Source organism: Phascolarctos cinereus, unplaced genomic scaffold (assembly GCF_003287225.1).
Source record: "Phascolarctos cinereus isolate Bilbo 61053 unplaced genomic scaffold, phaCin_HiC Scaffold_8;HRSCAF=390, whole genome shotgun sequence".
Taxonomy (NCBI): domain Eukaryota; kingdom Metazoa; phylum Chordata; class Mammalia; order Diprotodontia; family Phascolarctidae; genus Phascolarctos; species Phascolarctos cinereus.
The window spans coordinates 25,848,612-25,872,195 of NW_027556291.1; the positions used below are offsets into that span (position 1 = coordinate 25,848,612).

The 23,584-nt window shown below is 36.3% G+C and overlaps 1 protein-coding gene across 8 annotated transcripts in view; it reads left to right on the forward strand.

Moving 5' to 3' along the window:
• ATRX (ATRX chromatin remodeler) overlaps positions 1–23,584 on the forward strand; it is a 209,273-nt gene that overhangs the window by 77,167 nt on the left and 108,522 nt on the right. For 5 of the 8 annotated variants that reach the window (XR_013483696.1, XM_020964560.2, XM_020964563.2 and 2 more), the window contains 4 exons: positions 1,990–2,103; positions 8,602–8,711; positions 17,863–17,930; positions 18,703–21,743. Coding sequence is in view for 7 of the 8 variants with exons in the window: in XM_020964560.2 (XP_020820219.1) it covers positions 1,990–2,103; positions 8,602–8,711; positions 17,863–17,930; positions 18,703–21,743 (3,333 nt within the window). In the remaining variant the exon portion in view is untranslated. The remainder of the gene's footprint in view (positions 1–1,989; positions 2,104–8,601; positions 8,712–17,862; positions 17,931–18,702; positions 21,744–23,584) is intronic. The other 3 variants (XM_020964565.2, XM_020964568.2, XM_020964564.2) reach the window with 2 other exon arrangements.

The window sequence follows — 23,584 nt, forward strand, 5'->3', positions numbered from 1 at the left end:
TGAGTTGTTGATCACAAATGCAATAAATATAATTATTAGAGCAGAACAATCTGAATTATTCTTGCTTTGTACATTGTTGGTGTACATGAAATGATGAAGATAATAAAAACTTGTGGTAAACTTCTCAGATATTTTGATTTCCCCCTTACGTTTGAGTGAATAAAAAGTAGAAATCAAAGCACAGGCGTATCAGCCAAGGACTAATTGTTTGAATGATGAGAGGAAAACAGAGGAAAGGCTAAAATCTTGAGATGGGTTAAAAAAAAAACTAGTAAAATAAAAACCCTAAAATTTTCTAATTGTCCTATTATTAAATTTAATTCAGTACTCTTCAGAGATCCATATTCAAGTTCTTCTGTAGCAGTTTTTCCCAACCCAGTTCCTTCTGTTTACATACCTCCCAGATGTCTGAATTCTTTTTGATATGCTTTAAGTTGTAATACTTGTAAACATGTTGGTGAAGGGTGGGAGATTGCTCTTAGAGCTAGGTATTGGAAATGAACATATTTGACTAGAAATATTAAGGAAGAGGTCAAGGGACCAAGAATGGAATAAGGAAAAATAATGGCTGAGAGGATTTAAGGAGATAGAAGAAGAAAGGATCTTTCTAAATAGCTGGAGATAATTCTCTGTAATGGTTTTGCTGAATTAAGTGTATGGATAGTTGATTGACAGGTGAGATTGGGTCCCCATGGGAAATGGGCCCCTGGAGATTTTATTGTTGGTTGAGCTATATTTTCTCTGTAGTTGCTTCTAGGCAGACCCCAGTGGGCCAGTTCATGATAAGAGCTAGGAGTTTGGAAGCTGCAGTCTTTGAACACCATGGTAGATGTGGCATTGCTAATAAAATCAGCTGCCACTGCTCCCTTCAACCCCAGATCACTTTCCCCCATTTGCATGTCTTTCAATTCTGAAGCAAAAGTTAGGAAAGGACTCCCTTAATCTTTGTTATCAACACAGAGGTATATTCATAGTTCCTCTAAAATGCAGGTATATTTTGAAGAAGGTATAACTGAAGTTGTCCTATGATTAAATGTCATTTTATGAAGTTTTAACCTCTGCCAATATTCTTATTCCTAATATGTTAATTGGGAGACATTTCAGTTTACTATATCCTTTCTTTCCCTAGGAACTCTCAAATTATTTAAAAAGCTAAATTCTGTAACTTGCTGCCAGTTATTAGCTGTTTCCCTCAAAAAGCATAAGAATATGTCAGAAGACAGCAGTCCCTGCCAGTTTCCTACTTATAGACTTATGTGCTATCCTAGGAGCCCCTGCTACCTAAGGAGACCTTGCATTGCAAAGGAGTCCCTTTCTTAAATTCTCTTTTTGGAGGGGCACAATTTAACCCTGTAATGTTTACTTTTAGGTTGCTTGTTCTTAAATATCTTAAACCATCCTTAGATTTCATCCCTCTGTTTATGGCACGTGGAAATCTTTGAAGTATGTCAGAAACTTGGGCCACCTTTGTTGGGATATATTGATTTACAGAACAGTGTAAGCATCTAATAGCAGTATACGTTACTTCAGTGCCCATGGAATAGAATTCTTTTCTGAGTTGACCACCTATAAATGCGAAAGAGGAATTTGGTTTCCAGGTCGGATCATTTAATTATTTATTTATTTGGCCTCTTTAATACAACTCCTGTAAAGTCCATTTTTCATGATTTTTTTTGTGTGATATGAACACTAGAGTATTAAGAACTAGACTCAATTCACACGTTATTTTATGTTCAAGTCATAATTAATGATTTTATTCAGTCTTTGTGAACTGTATTCTAACAGGTAACCTGGTTGTTAGCACTTGGCCCTTTTTCCATTGCCCTATTCCACTTGTTTCTAAGAGTTCCTCGTAAAAGAGTGTTAAAAACTTGAAAGAACAAAGTTGTGTTAACAGCAATGTTAGCTTGATCTGAACTGAAGTCTTGCACTTCACAGGCACATTTAAGATGTGTAATGGTTTTCAATTTCTAAATGAAATCATTCTAGGTACAGTGGTTGTACAACCAGAGCCAGTGCTGAATGAAGACAAAGATGATTTTAAAGGGCCTGAATTTAGAAGCAGAAGTAAAATGAAAACTGAAAATCTCAAAAAACGCGGAGGTAAATACAACTGCAAAAAAAATTAAAAACATGAGTTAAAATGGCTGTTTATGACCACATCGGGAAATCTCTGTGCTTCCTTAAAAATACCTCCCATCTTCAGCCGTGTTTATTAAAAGCATTACTTGAGAATAATCTCCATTTCTCTTTGCACTTGGAAGCACAGAATGGTTCATCATGTGTCAGAGTCCCTTGCCTTTAATGGCTAATGGGTTACCTCGTGCCTTTTTGTATTACCTTTTTTCATCTTGGATTATTTTAACAGTGGTCAGCCCTGGGAAGGGGTTTCAGGCCTGTTGATAGTTTTCATGTTCCTTTAAATAAGGAGATACCTATATAAATATGTATTTATACATATTGTTTCATGGGTTACCATAAACCACAATGGTTTTTAATGGTTAATTGGGAAGCCCCAAGTTTTATGTAGTTCTGGAGACTTCATTTTTGGGCTTTTTCCTCATGTCATCAATGAAGTATTTTGATGGAAGATATTTACCACTGTTGCCTCAGTCCTAATAATAGAAGAACTAGGCAGGCATCGAAGATTTCTCAATCTTAATGATTTCAGGAAGTATCCATTCAATTATCAATGAGCAAGAATGAAATTATGAATCACCTAGCAGGGGCTTCTCCTACCTAAAATGATAGCTCTCCTGTACCTACTTCCTTGTACCATTAAAACAAAAGACAACTATGTAGAAAGCATTCAAATTAGAAGTTAGCCTTTTCCTTTACCTGTAGGTTAATAGGTAAAATAGTATATCCATGAAAATCTGCAACCAAACAATTCCCCAAACCCTAGCACCTCTCACCATTCTCTCACCAACTACTCAATCCATTCCATAACCATGTTTTGACCTTTAAAGGATAATAGCTTGGCAGAGGCTGGGTTCATTTTGAAACTTATGACTGTGGAGTCTGAGTTGTGTAGGTGTGAGGTATTCACATGACTTCATGAGGGGCGGGGAGAAGAGAGACCACCTTTAGCAGGTGTTGTCTCTCTCTCTCCATGAAGTTACACTCCTATGTCTCTAAGTCTTAACCATCTTAAAGGCAGATTTTTCCTTTAAGTATCACTTTGATATAGCACATCTTGTGTTATGTAGATATGAGAGTTATTGAAAATACTTTATTAGTGAAATCATATTTATTTGGATTTAAGCTATTGAAAGCACCTACCTCAGTGTGAAATTAGAAAATATGCTTATAAAAATGACGAGTTGTATCATTAGTTGTCTAAGTAATAGCTTCTGTTGAAGAATGCCAAGGAAACAGTTTTCAGTGTTAATATTCACAAAGAGGTGCTATACCTCTGTTCTAATATTGGTGGTATTTGTAGGGAATCCAACACAGGATGATATGTTAGCCTTTATTTATTTAGTGCCAGGGAAGGGGAAGTGCCAGTAGCAACAATTGGCCAGTCATAAACACAGTTCTCTAAAGTCTGAGAGAACTGGCAAGTTGCCAGCATAGGCTAGGACTGGTAGGTCTCTGAGCACTCTTTTCCCAGAATCCTAATGTAACCTTTGCTTTTGGTTCCCCAACTCTGAGACTGAATAGTTGGCAAAAATGAGTAGAGAAGCAGTAGTTTGAGGCGATCTGGGATAAGCACTGCTAGAGAGAAGCTTTAAGTGGGGATTGTTAGAGGCAGGGGTTAAAATAAAATGATTGGGGATTGTGGTGTCACTTTTCTCATGCTCCTGGTGGTAGGCTCTAGCTCTCCTTTCCGGCCCTATTTTAATTGATATACTGATAATTCCATAACCAATGCTATATACATTTGTGGGGACAGTAGTGCTTAAACATCTCACGTTGGTTTTTAATTTATGTTTTCAAACTCGTGAATGTTAACAGAATTCAGATGGAATTGAACTTTTGACTTCTGCTCACACTCACTAATATTTAATACTCGAAGATTTTCAAATCCATTTCCTCCACTGATGTAGGTTATAGGCCTCTCTGACTTGCAGTGGCCAAGAGATTCATCATTCTATGGCCGATATGGTGATGAGCCACTTGAACTTAACTAGGCTGGTCCCCAGAAAACACTTTTTTGTACGTTATATAGATTTGGTTGTTGCCACAGAAACTATCAGATACATGAAGAAAAGGCCTCCTTGTTTTTATGTATGTATCAGCAATATGGTCTTGGTTTTCCATGCCTTATTGTTTTCCAGGGGGTCATGGCAACTTCATTACACATATATATACCTGTTGGTAGTATGAAAACAAAAATCAAGTATTCAGTAGAAAATTTTATAATAGTATTTGACTTTTGAAAATAATTTAATTTGACTGGCTATTTGGATCAGCATATTAAGGATGGTTCAAACATTGTGTAGACCAGTGTGCTTTACTATTTTTCATGGTCACTAGTTAAATTTAGCAAATACATTGTGTTAGTTACCACGGGGGCTTGATTATAGATTGTGGTTGACTGTTGGGGTAGTGTTTTTAAATATCATTTTGAGAAATGATTATCTGTCTTCCTGGTTCCTGTCCATGATCACTTCATTATTACATTCACATAGAATTCTGATCATTATGCCTATCCATGATTTGAGGATTTGGTGTTTCTTTTTTGATATTGTTAGCCAGTGGACATACTCATATTAATTTTAGCTACACAGAATACATTCTAGTCTTCACTTAGTATCTCACAAATATCTGGTTTCTTCCTCAATAATCTAGTTTGTTTCACTTTCATTGAAAAACTGAAAGTCTCAAACTTAATACAGATAGAATTTTGTTTTAATAACAATTGTTATAATGCTTTATTAAGCTATTTTCACATTTTGCCCGCTAACACATCACTGATTCTGTTTTACTCGTGTGGTCCCAATGAATCTGTTACACAAGAAATGCTGTATAGAAGATAACCCTTCATCAATTCCTGTCTACTTCTTGTAGATGGTGCCTTTTGGGGTCAGACATATCTCTAATACCTATGTTTGATATAATACCTAAATGTTACTGATATAATTTAATTTGTTTATATAAATAGGTATTTCTGATGTTTGGGCTATCAATCACTAAAAGATAGGCAGGACAACCTGATGTAGTTGAGTGTTGACCTCAAAGACAGGAGAACCCGACGTAGTTGAATGTTGATCTCAAAATCAGGAAGACTGGTGTTCAAATCTTGCCCCTGACAAATACTGACTTTGTGACTTGGGGTCAATCATTTAACCTCTTGGTATCCCAGGCAATTCTCTGTGAAAATAAGTTGCAGAGAAGGTGTCCAGGTACATTGGTAGATACATGGACTTTCTTATACCAACAAAATCACAGGTCCTAATTAAAAAAAATAGATGGTACTCTTGTTGTTAAGAGGGAAAGCAACTGTGGAATGGAGTTGATTGCTTTGTGGAACCCTAAGACCTTGTACGGTAGCAAAATACAGGAAGGATGTCAAGTACTTTTCTGTCTACCTTCCCTGACAAAACAATGAGTACCATGCCACAGTTTGTGTTCAGTCTGAGCCACCCTTGGCCTGAGCTTGAAGAATAAAGGAAGAGGTATCTTTACTGAAAAGAAATTGCAATTACATTAAAATTAATAACAATAGTGTTGGCGGATAGGTAGCGCAGTGGATAGAGCATCAGCCCTGGAGTCAGGAGGACCTGAGTTCAAGTCTGGACTCAGACACATAACACTTATTAGCTGTGTGACCCTGGGCAAGTCACTTAACCCCATTGTCTAGCCAAAAAAAAAAAAGAAAAGGAGGGAGGGAAGAAAAGAAGTAAAAAAGGGACAGCTAGGTGGCGCAGTATATAGAGCACCAGCCTTGGAGTCAGGAGGACCTGAGTTCAAATGTGGCCTCAGACACATTACACTTACTAGCTGTGTGACCTTGGGCAAATCACTTAACCCCGATTGCCTCACCAAAAAGCAAAACAAACAAAAACAAACAAAAAAAAGCCAATAGTGTGAATTGTATTCAGAAAATCTTGTAGTACATTCAGATACTGTTACAGCTATACAAATACTTCATTTCTTATGAATCGCTACTCTGAATTAGGCAAAACTCTTCTTTTATCATCCCTTCAGTTACCTTATTGTTGGTTACTTAATGTCCGCCTAACATTGAATTTCCAGAAATAGTTTTTAAAGCTTTAAGAAAACATCCAGTCATCCCAATTGAGCTGTTTCCTTTTTTATGGGGCTGGTATACAGTATGCTAATTTTGATGGCCCTTCAAGATCATGAAAACATTTGGACAAATAGTCTTATTCGTATGGAATTCTTGAATGATAACATCTGATAAGCAGGCAATTAAAAACTGAATTTTTTAGGGAAATTTTCAATTGAATCCCCCTACTTTTCCTTAATGTTTCATAACATTGAAACTATATTATTTCTAATTTGCTTGGAAATTTTGTGAAATGAAACCGTTATTTTGTACCTGTTTTACTGAAACAAGTTAGCTAGTTTTTGTATGTCAACTGAAGTTATGTTTTTTTAAAGAAATGATTGTTATATGAATGGTAGCAATCATTTTCTATTTTTTTCCTGAGAGAGAATCTATCATTTAACTTAAGTTAACCTTCTAAGTACAGGCAAATAGTCTCTAAACTGGATCTTGAAGCTTTCATGAAAATTGATACTCACAGAAGGCAATTAAATTGGGTGATATTTTGACTGTAACATTAAGTGAATACATTGGCTGTACCAAAGAGCTGCTAGTTACTCCTGCTGAGGAGTTTGTGCTCCTCCTCAGAGCTTGCAAGTCCAAACGTAGTTTGCTCCAATTAATCATCAGTATCTATGCATTAAATAGAGGAACCATCTATCCTCTTGCATTTTGGGGGACAAAGATGTGGTGATAGGCAATTCCTTTTATTCATATTTGTTGCTGCTTTGAGCCAGTTCCTTTGAGGTGTTTCTGAATATAGTTTATTTCCTTTTTACTCAGCCTTTATGAAATTGTAGTACTAGTACACATTAAATAGCTACTTCTTGGGAATAGAGTAATGGTAGGTAATGTTGACAAAATTGTTTGACTTAAGGAAGCCATTGATTTCAATTGAAGACAAATTTATTAGGCAGTTTGGGGATTCCATGTCATAGTGTAGCAGGAGAATATTTGTAGCAAAATCTAAAGGAGAATAAAAATAGGATGATCAAGAACCCCTAGAATTTTCTTAAAACCATTTGAAAGAATACATCTTTAAGCTCATTAATATAACAACTGTTAACAGGATCAAGTAAACATAGAAAAAACAAAATCATACTGAAAATCTTTAACAGATGTAACTGAACAGGTGGCTAAAAGGCAAAGAAAATGGTTTCATTCTGTGACCTTCTTTACTTGCCTGAAGCTCTGTCAGCTTTGGCCTTTTCTTTGTTCCCTTCCCTACTCCTCCACTCTTCTTTTCCCTCTCCCCTTACTTTGTTTTTTCTACACCAATTGGCAGTGGATAGAAAGCTGACCTTGAAGCCTGGACTCAAGTCCCATGTCTTTCACATACTAGATGTATAGCCCTGGACAAGTCACTTCACTTCTCAGTGTTCTAGGCAGCTAAGACTATAATAGGTGAGAAAAGTACAGGCCTACATTGGTGAAAGGAGTTTTTCTCACCTGGGAGTTTCTAATACTAATGAAACCCCTATCCTTTTCTCTTAATTTTAAAAAAGTAATTGTTCATCTCTCTACATTTAGATATGCATACATTTCTGTTTCTGTCCATTTCATTCTGTATCATCTCATATGAATCTTCCTGTGTTTCCTTGTGTGCTTCATTGTCATTGTTTTATTACCGTGCAATATTTTTTCATGTTAATATGCTATTCAGTCATTCTTCTGTTGTTGGGCAGAAGTGGTCTCCAGTTTGTTACTAGGAAGACAGAAGTCCTTTATTATGATGCTTTTGAGATAGTATCTCATTAAAAGAATTGCTAGGTAAGATGGGATGAGCAGACTTCTAAATTAGTGCCCATTGTTCTATAAAACCATTTCCCAATTCTGGAGTCCTATCAACAGCATAAGAGTTTGTCCTCTGCCCATTTGTTTCTAGCCTTGCCAACCCTGAATCCACAGCATTATAAGCCTAACGTTGAGAAACTTAAATAAATACCTCCATGTCTGGGGATGGGGGCGGGGAGTGGGAGAGTGGGGAATATAACTTGGCATCTCCATTATTTCTGTAGGAACACAAAGATACCTAATACATAAATGTCAATTTCAATTTTAATAGGGCTGGGAAGGGAAACGGAAGAATACTTTACAGTGCTTTAGCAGAAATGAAAAAAGCATCTGTTGCTGTCTTTGTAACCTCTGAATAAATTTGGTGTAGGTTTTATCCCAAGTTTCACAGATTTCAGACTATTATAAAAAGCAAAAGTATATATTTATTTTGTTGTTGCCACTCTACTTATAAAGAAAATTATGTTTTAGAACGAGACACTAACATTTCGAAGTGTAGAATGGTCATAAAACAGTGAATTCTATGTATTCAAGTGTCTTATTTCTGAATGATGGGAACGTTTCTGTTTTAGAAGAAGGGCTGCATGGAATTGTGAGCTGCACAGCTTGTGGACAGCAAGTGAACCATTTCCAAAAAGATTCAATTTATAGACACCCTACACTGAAAGTCCTGATTTGTAAGGTATGTATCTGTGATTACTGGAGAGTGATCTTTTAAAAAGAATGTTGGAAGGGTTCTCTGTTTATCATGAAGCTTACTAAAGGTAAATCAGTGAATTGCTCTCTTGATATTTTAAAAAGAGGTAATTACACTTATTCTGTTTGCATCATAGAGAATTTAGGTAGAAAGGATTTTACGAACCCTTTAATTATTTCTTTGTATGTGTGATCTTCGATATGGGTATTTCCTTTATTGGTGATGATCTCATTCATTCCATCAACCTTTTCAAAGGGATTTGGATTAATAGAAGTGATTTTTAAATTATTAATATTCAGAGTCAGGCAATCTGGAACATATATTGCTATATGTTTTATAAACCTTTCTACTAAAAGAGAAGGCTTTATCATATGTTATATGAGTATTCTCACTTTTGGAGATGTGAGCCTGAATTTTACTTATCTCTGAATTTTTTATACTTCCTCTTCTCCATTATTGGAGGTTGCAGTCTACATGTCATTTTATATAATACATGTGATAGAATTTCAGAATTTTGGAGTAAGTTTGGTATAGCTAGATGGGAAAAATTGTACTGTTTTATGTTTTGAGAACGTTGATGTCAGTCTGTATCATTTCCCAGTTTTATGTAAATTAGTTTCTCTCTCTCTGTCTCTGTCTCTGCTTTTTGATGAGGTAATTGGGGTTAAGCAACTTGCCCAGGATCACACAGCTAGTAAGTGTCGTGTCTGAGGCTAGATTTGAACTCAGGGCCAGAGCTCTATGTACTGCACCACCTAGCTGCCCCCCTAGTTTAGTTTTTCTCAAAAGTCTGTTGGGGCAGCTAGGTGGTGAAGTGGATAGAGCACTGCAGGAGTTCCAATCTGGCCTCAGACACTTTCTAGCTCTGTGACCCCGGGCAAGTCACTTAACCCCAATTGGTACCCCCCCCAAAAAAAACCCCAAAAAAAAACCCCAAAAAACCACACACAACCAACAAGACTCTTAAGGCATTTTTACTGAACATAGCAAAATCCTTTAATTTCTGATAGATTGAATTTTATTACTGATTTAAAGTTTGGAGGGAAAATGTTGATTTTTAAATAAATGAAAACTCTTGACTAAGGGAAATTAGCTATGGAGTGGGGGTGTAGAACCTCAGGTTCCCTTGGTCAGGTAGGAATGGTTGACTTTTTAGGGTATAGACAGATCAAATTATGCTGTCTTCTAAACTTGTTGTTTTCTATTTTAACATAAAGAGTAGTGGTATTTTTCCCTCTGTGGTACCATACAAATAAAAAAATAACATCCTCTTTGTATGGTTCTGTAGGATTACAGTTTTCCAGATAAGGATTAGAATCATAGAACTTTATCTGAATGGGACCTCAGAGGTCTTGTATTTCAACCTTATCATTTTTGACATGAGGATACTGAGGCCTAACAATGTTAAATGACTGAAAAAGACCCAGACACAGGGGAACAGATTTATGGCAGACCTATAACTACAACTAGTCTTTTTTTAACATTTCAGAACTTCATCTAAAGAATTTTACATTTGGGGAGAAAAAAAGTCCCCAACAGGAATGGAATCAGACTTTTTTCCTTAATTTGGGCATGATGAAGTTTATTCTATAGTGTTAGATGTGTTTATACCAAGATGATATAGTTTGCTCATATCTTAGTGTATGTTTTAGTTATAGCTACTGCGTATAGCTGTCAAATGAATAGTGGTTCTTAAAACTTCATGTTTCTGACCTATTGTTTTATTTGTTTCCTAACATTTGATTTTGTTCTGTTGTGTTGTGGTGACCCTTACTTTCTTGAAGGCTTTGCCTATTGAGCTCAGGATCTGGCCAGTTCTACCATGCTCTGAGTTTGGGCCAACTGACAAATTGTGTGTCCGTACTAACTTAGATGTGTTTGTTGAGACTCTTCAACCAAGTTGTCTACAAGATGACTAATATTTTGGCCAGAGTAACTCGCTAACACAATTTGTTAAGTTTTTGAGGGCTGCAGTCCATATCAGTGGTGTGAATGCTTACAGTGAGGAAATCATAAGATGCATGAGATACTGGATTATGAAAAATTTCCCAACAAGTTGAATCCTAAGATTTTAGAGCTGTAGATGAGGAAACTGAAGCCCAGCGTGATTTGTGCAGCATCAGAACTAGTTGATGGCAGTGCTTACATCTCCAGTCTTCATCTTCAGATTCTTCTTCCAGTATTTTTCACCCTATTATGTCACTGTCTCCCCTAACTCTTGTCTCAATCTCATAGTAACATTCCACTTGTTTTGATTATACTTTAATTATACCAGTTATTTTGCTAATTTTAATAATTACCCAGTTATACTTTGGTTATCAGAAGTTAATCAACAAAGGTGCTAGAACATAACCAGGCATCTCGATCATGTAGTCGATAGAGTCCTGGACTTGGAGTTGGGAAGACCTCAGTTCAATAAGAGTGATTGACAGGATGTACCCCAAAGGGTTGTTGTGATTATCAAATAAGATAACATTTGTATAGTGCTTAGCATAGTGCCTCGCACATAGTCAGCACTGTAGAAATGTTTGTGTTCTACTTGTGTCCAGAAAGATCTTCCCCACCAGCAATCCATGTTCTTTTCTTCACCTTGTTAGATCAGTGCTAGTATACAATTAACCTCTCTTACATGTTGCTCCTTCTTACCTGAGATTGTGGCAGTTCAGCAGCTATTGTTGCTGTATTCTGTGTGTATTGGCTTGTCTTTCTTTTCCAGTCTCTTTTTTTCATAGTTGATGCCATTTTCTTTTGTCTTTTTTTTGTCACTTTCAGTTTTATTGATATGTTTTATTTTTATATTACATATATTTAGAGATTACTCCCACTTAGTGAGAGATCTCTTGTAACAAAAGAAAACAGTTAAGTAAAACTAATAATACAATGAGTAACCTCACCGAAAGTGGGAGCAGCATTTCACAATTGTAGCACTGCAACCTATTTAAAAAAATTAACCCAAAGTATTTTCTCTCTAACCCACCCCACACTCATTGAAAAAAAAGAAAAAGAAAAAAACCCCCAAATGTCTTCTAACAAATGTGCATAGTTAAGCAAAGCAAATTCCCTCAATGGTTGTAAACGTATCTCATTCTGCACCATTGGTCAGTATTTTCTCTGTAATAAATAGCATGTTTCATCATCAGTCCTCTGAATCAGCTAGGCTTCTTGTACTGATCATAGTCCTCACAAGCTTTCAGAGTTGCTAATTTTTACAGTATTGTCATTGTATAAATTGTCCTGGTTCTTCTCATTTCATTCTTTGTTAGTTTAAAAAATTCCTCAAAATCATTCATTTAAAAAATATTGATGTTATAGTATAAATTGTTTTTCTGGTCCTGCTTCTTAATCAGTTTATACAAGTCTTTTCCATGTCTTTCTGAAATCATCTATTTTCTTTTTTCTTATAACACAATAGTATTTTATCACATTCATATCCTACAACTTATTCTTCCATTCTCAGTTGTTGGACATCTTAATTTTTGGTTTGCTATAAGTATTTCTGTACATATAAGACTTTTGCTCTCTGATCTTGTTTGGGTATTGTCCTATATTTCGGAAACATAAATTCTGTTCTGAACATGCTGAGTTTGAGATGTTTAAAGCCATCTACATAGAGCTATCCAGAATACACTTGGTTGTATTTGACTGAGGCTCAGGAGGGAGACTGGCAGGATATATGGATTTGGGAATCATTTACATAGAGGTGATGATTAAATACATGGGAGCTGATGAGATCATCAAATACGATAACATAGAGGGATTAGAACAGGGCCCAGGATAAAGCATTGGGGTATATACCCTGATTGTGGGTGTGGGATGGATGAAGAACCAGAGAGAAGTGAGAGTCAGCAGTATTACAGAAATTTAGAGAGGAGAGAGCAACTTGATGCCATTTGCAAAGGCCCCCTACCTGAGTTTCACTTTCCTATCCCCAGTTATCATCCGTGGGTACGGAGCCATCCCCAAGTTCCTTTGGATGTTGTAGAATTTTGTGGTTTACAAGTATGAAGTAAAAGGGAAATAAACAATACTTAGTAGTTTAATTGGAGCTCTCCTTTTTGTCATTCAGTCAGTAAACATTTAAGTGCCCACTGGTTTGGTTGGTTGTTGTCCTTCGTTCTTGAAGAGGACCAAAATGTGCTAACCTTGTCTGAATGTGAGAAAATATTGGCTAATCTTGATCCCATTTTACTTCATTGGTCAGCTGAAATGAAGAAAAAAGCCAAACTATTTACTCTGGTAATTTTAAAACATTTTATATTGGGAAATATGAAATGAGTAGAGCTCAGGCCTAGTGATATCATTCTCTCTATACCATTACTCCCAAAATACAAGAAGCATAGATACCTTACCTTTCTCACTTCTTATGGCTCATGTTTTGAATCATCATCCCCATTTTGCAGCTCCCCAAAACCCTAGCCAGTGCTTAGCGCAGTGCCTAGAACATAATAGGTATTTAATAAATGCTAATTGACTGATTAGCTTTGAAATTTCTGTGCTTCCTTTCTTTTGCCTTGGCACAGGAAGGAGCAGAGGTCAGATTTTTTCTGCTCCTAAGGTAAATTACCCAATCTGATAAAACTCAATAATAGTACCAATATTTGATAGTTATTTTGCCCTCTAAAGGGCTTTTGTGTACCCACGTGCTCTAAGAGTTTTTACTCCCTTTGCCAGTTTTTAGGCCCTATGTGCTTATACAATAGGGCTTCTTCATAAAATTATTTGGCCTTTATTAACTTGTGTTAGATTGTCTTCTGAAATGTGAGGAAGGCCAATCTGGGAGTCCTCGTGGCTATCTGGGGACCAACAGCAACCTTGAAATCCAAACCTGAGTCAGGAAAAGTTATCAGTTCCACCACAGCATACATGATGGTGAAAATAGTCACTTTCTCTAGTTTAGGGTAGATCTTGGAGTTGGCATAAAATGTAGCTGTCTTGTGGAAAGAAATTAGGATGTTAGGATCCATTTTACTAACCATAACCACTCCAGTGCCCCCTTTTTTGTCTTCATCCCCCAGAGCTATATTTCTGAACATTACACTTTAGAAAGTGAAATCTTTTCAAATTGACTGAAGGTTTCTTGATGCACAGACAATTTTCATTCATCTTTGCATTCTTGGTACATGGAACAGTCCCTTGAACATAGTTGGGCGATAATAAATTCTTGTTGAATTGAATCATAAACATTAAAAAATCAAAATGGAATAAGCCAGTATAGATGAAGTTGGTACAAGTTCCCTCCTGAATCAGTTGAAAGATAAAGACTATATAATGTTCTTTTTTTTATGTTACATTCTGAGAATATCACAAAAATGGTTCTTTTTTCTTTAAAAGATTACTTAGTGATTTCTAGTCAAGTTAAAGGTCAGACTTCAGCTTTTCATGTATAATTGTATTCAAGGGGCAGCTAGGTGGTGCAATAGATAGAGCACCAGCCTTGGAGTCAGGAGGAACTGAGTTCAAATCCAGACTGAGACACTTACTAGCTGTGTGACTCTGGGCAAGTCATTTAACCCTGAGTGCTTCCCCCCCCCCAAAAAAAAGTATAATTGTATTCCATACACTTTTATTTTCTTAAATATCTTTTAGTTTTTTATACAATGTGATAATAGGAGTATAAAGAAAATTATAATTTATGATTTTGCTGGTAGTTCTTCCCTTTTTATCTTATGTTCTTGATGTTAAAGCTTTAGATGGGACATATGCAAAATATGTTGAATCAATATATAAATTATGATTTTGGTTTCAGTAAGTTCAGAGTCAGATAAAGAAAGACAAGAGAATGAAATGAGGGTATAAACATGAGCAAGGCTTTTTAAGGGGCACACATATCCTTGGTATTAGAAATTTTCAGTTCCTTGTGTCCCTCTTATCTGTGTTTCTCTTGTCTGCCTTCCTATCTTGGCCAGAGTCAGGAAGAGTGTGAGAGACATTCTTTCTCTTAAAAATTTTTTTTTTTTACTACTTGAGGTGATAAAGGCCCCAGGAAAAGTCTGGTTTGATTTTATGACATAGATAATAAGACAAGACAGACACAGACACAAAGGCACTTGCTAACAAAGTTCCCCTCCCCAAACAAAAAAACAAACAAAAACAAATCCAAAAAACCAGCACACAGCAATGAAAGTCTCCTTTTTAGGTAGAATTCTGGGACTTACATATCTTTTAGACTAATAATTTTGGTTTCCTCTTTTCCCTTTCCAACTGGGAAGATTCCTCTACCAGTTTGCCATTCATTCACCAGCTTTCGTTGTTTGTAACTGCTGGCTGTGCAACTCACCAGTAATGGTTACTTGTGACACTTACTTTCCCAATCCTTTCTTCATATAAGAGATATTCCTGTTTATTCATTATCCCTTCAATTATCTGGAAGTGGGCAACTCTCTAAGAGGTGTCCCAGCGTTACAGCACTTCCCTGAAAGGGATATCAGCCTCCCAGCAGGGAACTAGAAACCCTTTAATAGAAAAAAACTTTTTTTTCAAACATCTTAATTCCTAAGTCTACTTCCCGTGTTTACTATTACCACTTGTGGGCAGTCAGTCACACTTAAACACAGATAGGAAGAGAAGCACAGCTGCAGCTTCTCCAACAGTATAAGGGTGAAGCTGGCTCAGAATGTTTGGGACTGGGCTGGGGGCGGGGGGCCGATGTCAGGTCTCTGGTTCAGTCCTCTGCAGAGAAATCCTCCTGGTGAAAATGTTACCTGAGCTTTCTGGGAGGGCTGGGAGGGCCCCCTAAAAGGTCACTCTAAAGACCTGCCTCCCATCCCCCTTATCCCTTAATGGTTGCCATTCTGTAGCGTTTAAAAATAAGGTAGGCTGAGGCATAAAATTCCGAGCACAGTCAACTTATTAGTTAAGTGTGAATTTACAAATAAACAAGATCTCGGCTTCCTCAGCGAAACTAAGACTCCGAATGAGGGTGTTGGTTCTCTTTTACAGTTTTGGGGGGTACAGAAAATGGGAAGGATAGTATCATAGATGGGAGCAAAAATGATTGGATGGAACTTGGAAGTGAGGGGTAGGGACAACCTAATCCTTCCCTCCTATCTGTAAGAAATGTTCATTATTCGAGTCCAGCTGTATCTTCAAGGACAGAGATAGTAAACCAGATTTCTACGGATAACAAACCAGACATCCTAGAAGGGTAGCTCGGTGGTGTAATGATACTCGACCAGACTCCCAGGTCTCCACCTACCTCCTTTAAAGGTTATTTCCTTGATACACAAATAGAAAAGTGATTGACAAGAGAACTGGAGTTCTAAACTTAACTCTTTAGAGGCCATCTGCATTATGAACTAAGTTCAGAGACAAAGAACCATGAGTTAGGTGGTTACAGGACAAAATCAACTGTAAATAGGATCAATTTAAAAAAGACACGGAATCAATCTGATGAATCTCACTTCCTTTTCACCCATAACGTACTACCAAATCACGTCTTCCAATTTCTCTCATTGTTTCTTTGCTGTTGCTAGAAGCTACTGGTGAGTTCCCAAGTCTCTACCTTCCTAGTGAGATTTCATTGTAGAGTGAGGAGGACTCGAGTTAGCTGAGCTCACCTGCAACTTAGACAGCATAGGAAGACAAGAATCAGAGAAGCTCAAAGTTGGGAACATGGTCTGTGGGTCACTGCATTGTAGTTAGTTATAACCCCTGAGTTGGGAGGTGCCAAGCAAATTTTCTAACTGTGGCTGTCTTCTATTTGGAGCCAAGGAGCTTTCATCTGGGCACTAGGAAAGCAGACCATATATAGCTCAGTGGTATTGGGGTCTGATTTGGATGTTTACCAGCAAGCCTTTGAACACACCCTCCCAACAGAAGCAGTTTAGAGGCTCATCTACCTCACAAGACATGCAGATGTCTCTCTACCATTACAAGGTATACTACGGACAGATCTGGTTCTGTTTCACATTTTGTATCCTAACCATTACTAGAATATACTTTTCATGTTTTCCAAATTAATACCTCACTCATAAGTTAGTGAGGAACAAGGAACACATATAGGAAATAAAATACACAGACAATTCTCAAATACTTCTTTGCAACGATTAATTACAGTTCCCTCTTTTACAAAAGGCTTATAAAGTACCTTTCTTGTGAAAAGACTCGTTCTCTATTCTCTTGTAGAACTGCTGGTAACTAACAAAGTTGCTAAAAATGGATAAGCTAAAACACAGTGGCACAGCTTTTATTTAAATGACTTTTTCATTAGTGACATTTCAGCATGTGCTTAGTTTTTTGATAGATTTTTTTCTTTAATAGTTCTAGTAAACTTGCTAATAGAGCAATATGGCAGAGAGGCCAAATGATTGAGGAACACTCGAGTCTTTTAGGAGTTTACCTTCTGTGTAAAGCGCTTTGCCAACCTTAAAGTCCCATACAAATTCCAGTTGTTGTTATAATACCATCCTACTTCTCTAACAGATGAGTGACTATTGGCAAGTCACTTAACTTTTCATCTATACATTAGAGGTATATTGCTAATGTCTTATTTAATAAAGGAAGTTTCCATTTGAATGAAATGATTCGTTTGGACGCAAAATAATGCCCCAAACAAAAATCTTCCACATTTTTAGAAATTTGTTGTTGCCCAAATTCTTTTTTCTCTCTTTAAAAACAGTATCAGTTCTGTGTTTGTATTGAACATCAAGATAGCATGTTGTAATGGTTAGAAAACTGATCTATAAGCCAGAAACTTCTGTGCCCACCTGAAATTAGTTTTGTGACCTTCTGGAAGCTAGTAATCCACTTACTGCCTTAAGGCAATTCTCTTAAGACTATTTTGTGGGAAGGTGCTGACCTACATTCATAGGAGGAATTTCTTTACTTGGAATTTCCCCCAACTGAACAAAATCATGGATTTATCCCTGTCCCCTTCTTTTGGAAGCATTGACATTTTGCAGAGCTCAAAACTTGTTCTAAGATACTGTTGAGTTAGAATGTTATTAATAGCACTAGTGAATATATTATGTAGCCTAGGAAGCATAAATCCATTATTAGTTTAGTGTGCTTTAAAAATGTCTTTTCTTTTACTAATAATGTTTTATACAAAGCAAGTCCAAAGTATTTTGCAAATTGAATACAATTATTAAGATTTCTTCAAGTTGGAATAAAATGCTCCTTTTTTTTTTTTGGGTAGAATTGCTACAAATATTATATGAGTGATGATATTAGCCGTGATGCAGATGGAATGGATGAACAGTGCAGGTAGGTACATGAAGAAAACTGAAAGTGTTCTTTTGCTCTATGGACTCATAAACGAAAGTATTAATTATTTTTCAGGTAGATATTTATGTGTGTATCTTTTTAATTGCATTTAGAATTTTTGTTAGTAGTTATAATCTATATATGATAACATACATAAAATACTTTGCAAACTCTAAAATGGTAACTGTAATAAATTATCATCATAGTTATAATGATTATGTTCATGGTTACAAGCCAAATCAGTGAATAGTATCCATTAGTGCATAGACAGGAGAGTCTTGATGGGTTAAATTGGCTTCCTAATGGAACTCATTTCTCACTGGTAAAATTAAAATAAAATAAAAATACAGAAAATACACGGTTATTCTGGTTTTACAATCAGTTAGCCACTGACCTTTAGGGCAGTTTGTCGGGTTCCACTTAATCTGTTAATTCTGTTATTTGTGCTGAGAGTCTGAGACAGAGTAGACTTTGTTGGGGTAATGAAAGGCATAAATAATATAGGGGTTAAGATGGGACTGTCTTTTTACCCTGAAATGGAGGCTTATTCTAAAAAGAACTTCACACAAATTCAAGAAAGGGAAAATATAGTCTTGGTCCTCCCCCCACAACAAATAATGAACTTCATGTGCTAACTTGCTAAGTGTAAATTTATTTTAGTAGATAAGCTAAGTTGTTTTAGTCTTCACACTAAATTACTCTTTTATAAGTTTAAATTGTTTTTACAGTGGCACTATTAGAAGTAACATTTTTCTCTTTTTAAAAATTCCAGATGGTGTGCAGAAGGTGGAAACTTGATTTGTTGTGATTTCTGCCATAATGCTTTCTGCAAAAAGTGCATTTTGCGCAACTTAGGTCGAAAGGAGTTATCTGCAATAATGGATGAAAACAACCAATGGTATTGCTACATTTGCCGCCCAGAGCCTTTGTTGGACTTGGTCACTGCATGTGACAGTGTATTTGAGAATTTAGAACAGTTGTTGCAACAAAACAAAAAGAAGATAAAAGTTGAAAGTGAAAAGAGTAATAAAATATTTGAACACGCACACAGATTTTCTCCAAAGAAAAATGTTTCAAATTGTAATGGAGAAGAAAAGAAATTAGATGATGCTTATTCTGGATCTATAACTTACTCTTTTACAGCACTAATGGTGCCAAAAGACATCGTTAAAAAGACAAAAAAGCTGGTTGAGACCACTGCAAACATGAACTCTAGTTTTGTAAGATTTTTGAAGCAGGCATCTGAAAATTCAGATTTAAGCTCAGTGGTAAAGTTACGTCAACTTAAAGCTTTTAAATCTGTGCTGAGTGATATCAAAAAGGTTCATCTTGCACTAGAAGATGGTCTGAATATGGAGATTCATTCTTTAGATGCTGTAAGCAAAGAGACTGTTACCAAAGAGCATAAAGCTGAGGGTGTGAAACCAGAAACTGAAGTTACAAAATTAGAAATATACTGTGAGTCTAAGAAGAAGGACTTTTCAAAATGTGATACTAAATTGTCAGTGAAACGAGTTGATAGTGAAATTGTTGGTCAAAGTCTTCCAATGGTGGGGCAACCAGTACATGAAAATACTGTTGCTGAAGATAAGAAATCTAATAGAAAAGAACCTCACTTTGAGCCTGCCAACACTTCTGAAGCCTTAGACATGGATATTGTATCTGTTCCTTCTTCAGTCCCTGAAGATATTTTTGAGAATCTTGAAGCTGCTATGGAAGTTCAGGGTTCATCTGACCACCAGCGGGATGGCCGTAGTGCAGCAGATCGAGATGTAGAGAATTCTGTAAAATCAAATGTGACTTCAAAAGACCACAAAGGAGGTACCAAATTCAAAATATCAGCTAAGGTAACAAAAGAATTGTATGTTAAACTCACTCCTGTTTCCCTTTCTGATTCTCCAGTAAAAGCTGCAGATTGTCAGGAGGCAACACAAGAAAAAGAAGAAAACAAAAGTTCTGGTCTTACTCCTAAGACAGAGAACCGTAGCTCTCGAAAGGAAAGAAGCGATGATGATCTTGTCGAAAATGACATTCCATTAGTTTCAGAAGAAGCTGACCTTCGAAGATCCCCACGTGTAAAGACTACTCCTCTGAGGCGACAGACTGAAGCCAACCCTATGACATCCAATTCAGAAGAAGAAAGTAATGATGGCTTTAATGAGAAACGTAAAAGAAAGTCATTAGTGCAATCAGTAAAGAAGGATAAACGGACTTCTTCTGATAGTGCCATCGACAGTCCTAAACCTAATAAGGTGCCTAAATGTAAACCATTGGACACTGTGGCTCCAAGTTCAGACTCTGATGAAATGCCTGCAGTTCTCAAAGAAGTATCTATGTTGAGTAACAGTTCTTCAGATACTGAACATAATGAAACAAATGAAAATGTTCCAAAGAAGTCTCTATATGATTTAAAGACTCAAACATCCAAAGGTGACAAAGGAAAGAGAAAAAGAAAAAACTCCACTTCAGGTTCTGATTTTGATACAAAGAAAGGCAAAGAAGTTAAAAGCTTCCTAGGTTCTAAAAAGAAACGCCAAAACCATTCAGATTCTTCCAATTATGATTCTGAATTAGAAAGAGAGATTAAAACTATGAGTAAAATTGCAGCTGCCAAAAAACCCCAAACAAGACATTCAAAGAAAGAGGATTATGATTCTTCTGAAGATGAAAAGCAAATCAGAAAAGGAATGGGCAAACAAAAGAAAAAAGATTCTAAGACTGTAATAAATGACTCATCTGACGATGATGGAGGAGACGGACAAAAGAGTTCTTGCTTTTCAGAAGATGCTGTTGATAAAGAAAAGATGAACATTGAAGTAGGAGATCAGATACCTAAGAAAGATGCATCGACATCAGCTGATGCTAGCAAATCTTTCATGAAAGAAGAACCTTGCGCTTCTCCTGAAGGCAGTAAAGAGACAGAAGCTATGGAAAAAAGTAGCCGTCTCAAAAACAAACCTTTTAAGAAGGCACAGGAAGGTTTGTTTGATGATGTTGCTGAGAAGTCCTCACAGAAAGAGCAAAGTGGTGAATCTTCTGACGATGATAAGAAACAGAAAAAAAGAATTGAATCAAAAGAAAAGAAAACTGCCAACTTGAAGGAGATTCCCCACCAGGAGAAGGATGAGGCTTCATCTGATGGTGCTGAAAAATTTCTTGAGAAAGTAGACAGTTCTCATTTGCCTGAAGATCTTGATCAGAATAAGCAAGGTTCAACTGAAGTGGAAAAGAAAAGTAAAAAAGCAAGAGAGAAAAGTTCTAAAAAGAAGGAAGAATTATCTGATGATACTGAAAAGTTACCAGGGAAAGGAGAAAGTGGTGATTTTTCTCAAGGTAAAAAAGGAGTGTCTGGCAAGGAAAGGAAAAGGGAAAACTTAGGGGAGAAAAGTGCAAAGACTGCTCAAGATGGTTCATCTTCTGACATTGAGAAGGGTCTCACAAAAGAAGAGTGCTGTGATTCTTCTGATGAGAAGAGAAGGAAAAGGATAGAGTCTCGGGAAAGGAGAAACCTAAGTACAAAAAGAAATATCACGATGAAACAAAGTGGTTCATCATCTTCTGATGCTGAGGAGATGTATTCGGAGGACAGTAAACGAAGGAAAAAACTATCTCTGGCTAAGAGTAAGAAAAAAGAAAATGTAAAAGACAAAAAGAAAAAATCTCCCCGAAGAAGTGCTAAAAAGCAGCAAGAAATTCCAAGTTCTTCTTCTGATGAAATGGGAGATGATGACCATAATTCCACAGGCGAGGGGAGCGGTGATGAACAGAAAATTAAGCCAGTGACAGAAAATCCTGCAACTTGCCACTCTTCAGGTGTGGAAAAGATAGATTTTTAAAACATTTCTTATTTAAGGCATTTTTTTTTAATTACAGTGTGCTATGATAGTAGTAGATTATTTCTGGTAGCTTGTTTATTTCTACTTATACCTACTCAGTACTGCAATATAATTTTTCCAAGGGAAGAATTTTCCCCCCCTCACATTTAGGAATACTTTTTGATACTGTATTTTAGAAGAGATTACCAACTTTTCCTTTTGCTGCACAATAGGTATTTGTGACACCGCTGCTATCTTGTCACAGAATCAGGTGCGTCAGGATAAATAAGTTCATTTCTGTTATGTTTAATGCTTGAGGTGAATGAGCGCGAGCCTCCTTGAGTGTAGGTACTCTTTGATTTTTGTTTTGTGTTTATAGTCCCTGTGCTTTTGCACATAATAGGGGCACTTAATGGCTACTTTTTGAATGAATTAAGTGATTGCTCACAGAAGTTTTTAGTGAAAATTAAATACACTCAGACCTTTTTCTGCATATGATTATGTTATGTATATAGTGTAGAAGTTTACACTTGTGTCGGACACTTTTTAAATTGTGAAGATTAACTTGGCATGCCATGAAATCCTTCAAAATAATTTGGTTCAGCTGCATTGCTATCTGTTAGAAGTTCATCATCAGTTTGCTGATGATTTCAACAGGTATGTTTGCCTTTAAGAAAATAAAGCAAAGAAACAGTGAGGATGTTAGGAAGTCCTTAAAGTTCTCCATTTTCTGCTACTTTCACTTCTCCAACCAGATTGGAATACCAGTATAATTCAGGTTTGAACAGATGTGTACGTGGTGTATTATTGTTGGTTTGGATACCCTTACTAAGAGGTTTCTGTTGTTAAGACATTATATAGTTAAGACACTGTATACATGCTTTGAAGTTTCATTTCTTATGCTATAAGGTTTCACACATAATTGGTATGTTTCTGCATTGTTATTTTTATTTCCTCTTGGATCTTGGTCTTTTTTATACCTAATGTGATTTTATATGAATTGGTTTGAATATAAATTAGAATTATGGTTCCTTTCTCATAGACACTCCTGTAGCCAAAAGTTTGAATTTAAAATATTTCTGTTGTATATCGTACTCCTAAACTGATGGCTGTTTGGCTTGAATTCGTTGTTTTGACACCTATTTTAGACCCCTCTTGTTTCATAATGAGCAGTTTTTTAGGACATGGTATTCACTTGCATAATAAGCTATCACCCCAATTAGCTCTTCAATTTTAGGTAATCATCAACTAAGGCTTAGGCTATAAGCAAATTAAATTATGTTGAGTGGGGTGTAGGGTATTAAAATTGACTCAAAAGGCATCATCATAATGAAGCTGTTTAATCGTGTTTTGGCTTTCTATGTCATTTTTATAAATTAGATTACTTAATTTGATGCAGAGTTAGGTTTCTACTGAAATTTGCAGCTTCTTTCTGTTACGATTGTTTTATATTTCATAGCAAAACTTTGGTTGTGTTTTCCCTAATTTGCTACTTAATCTGTGCCACCACGTGTATATTAGTGAGTTACCTTGATCCTAATCTCTAATCTGTCTCCTGTCTTTAGGATTTAAGGGCTAATCTGTTATAGAGTGTTTCTAGTAGGGAGTAGGCTTGAGTTCATCTTTGAGACCTGAGCTATGAGAAGCCTCTAACTTTATTGAGCCTTCCACACTGAAAATAATCTTGGGCATACTCTTAACAAACATTTATTAAATGCTTTATATGCAAACATTTATACTGAGTACTTACCTAGTGCAAGACACAGTGCTAGTTCGGCATTTGGGATCCAAAAGCAACAATGAAATACTTCTTGTCCTCAAGAATATACATGGAAAATT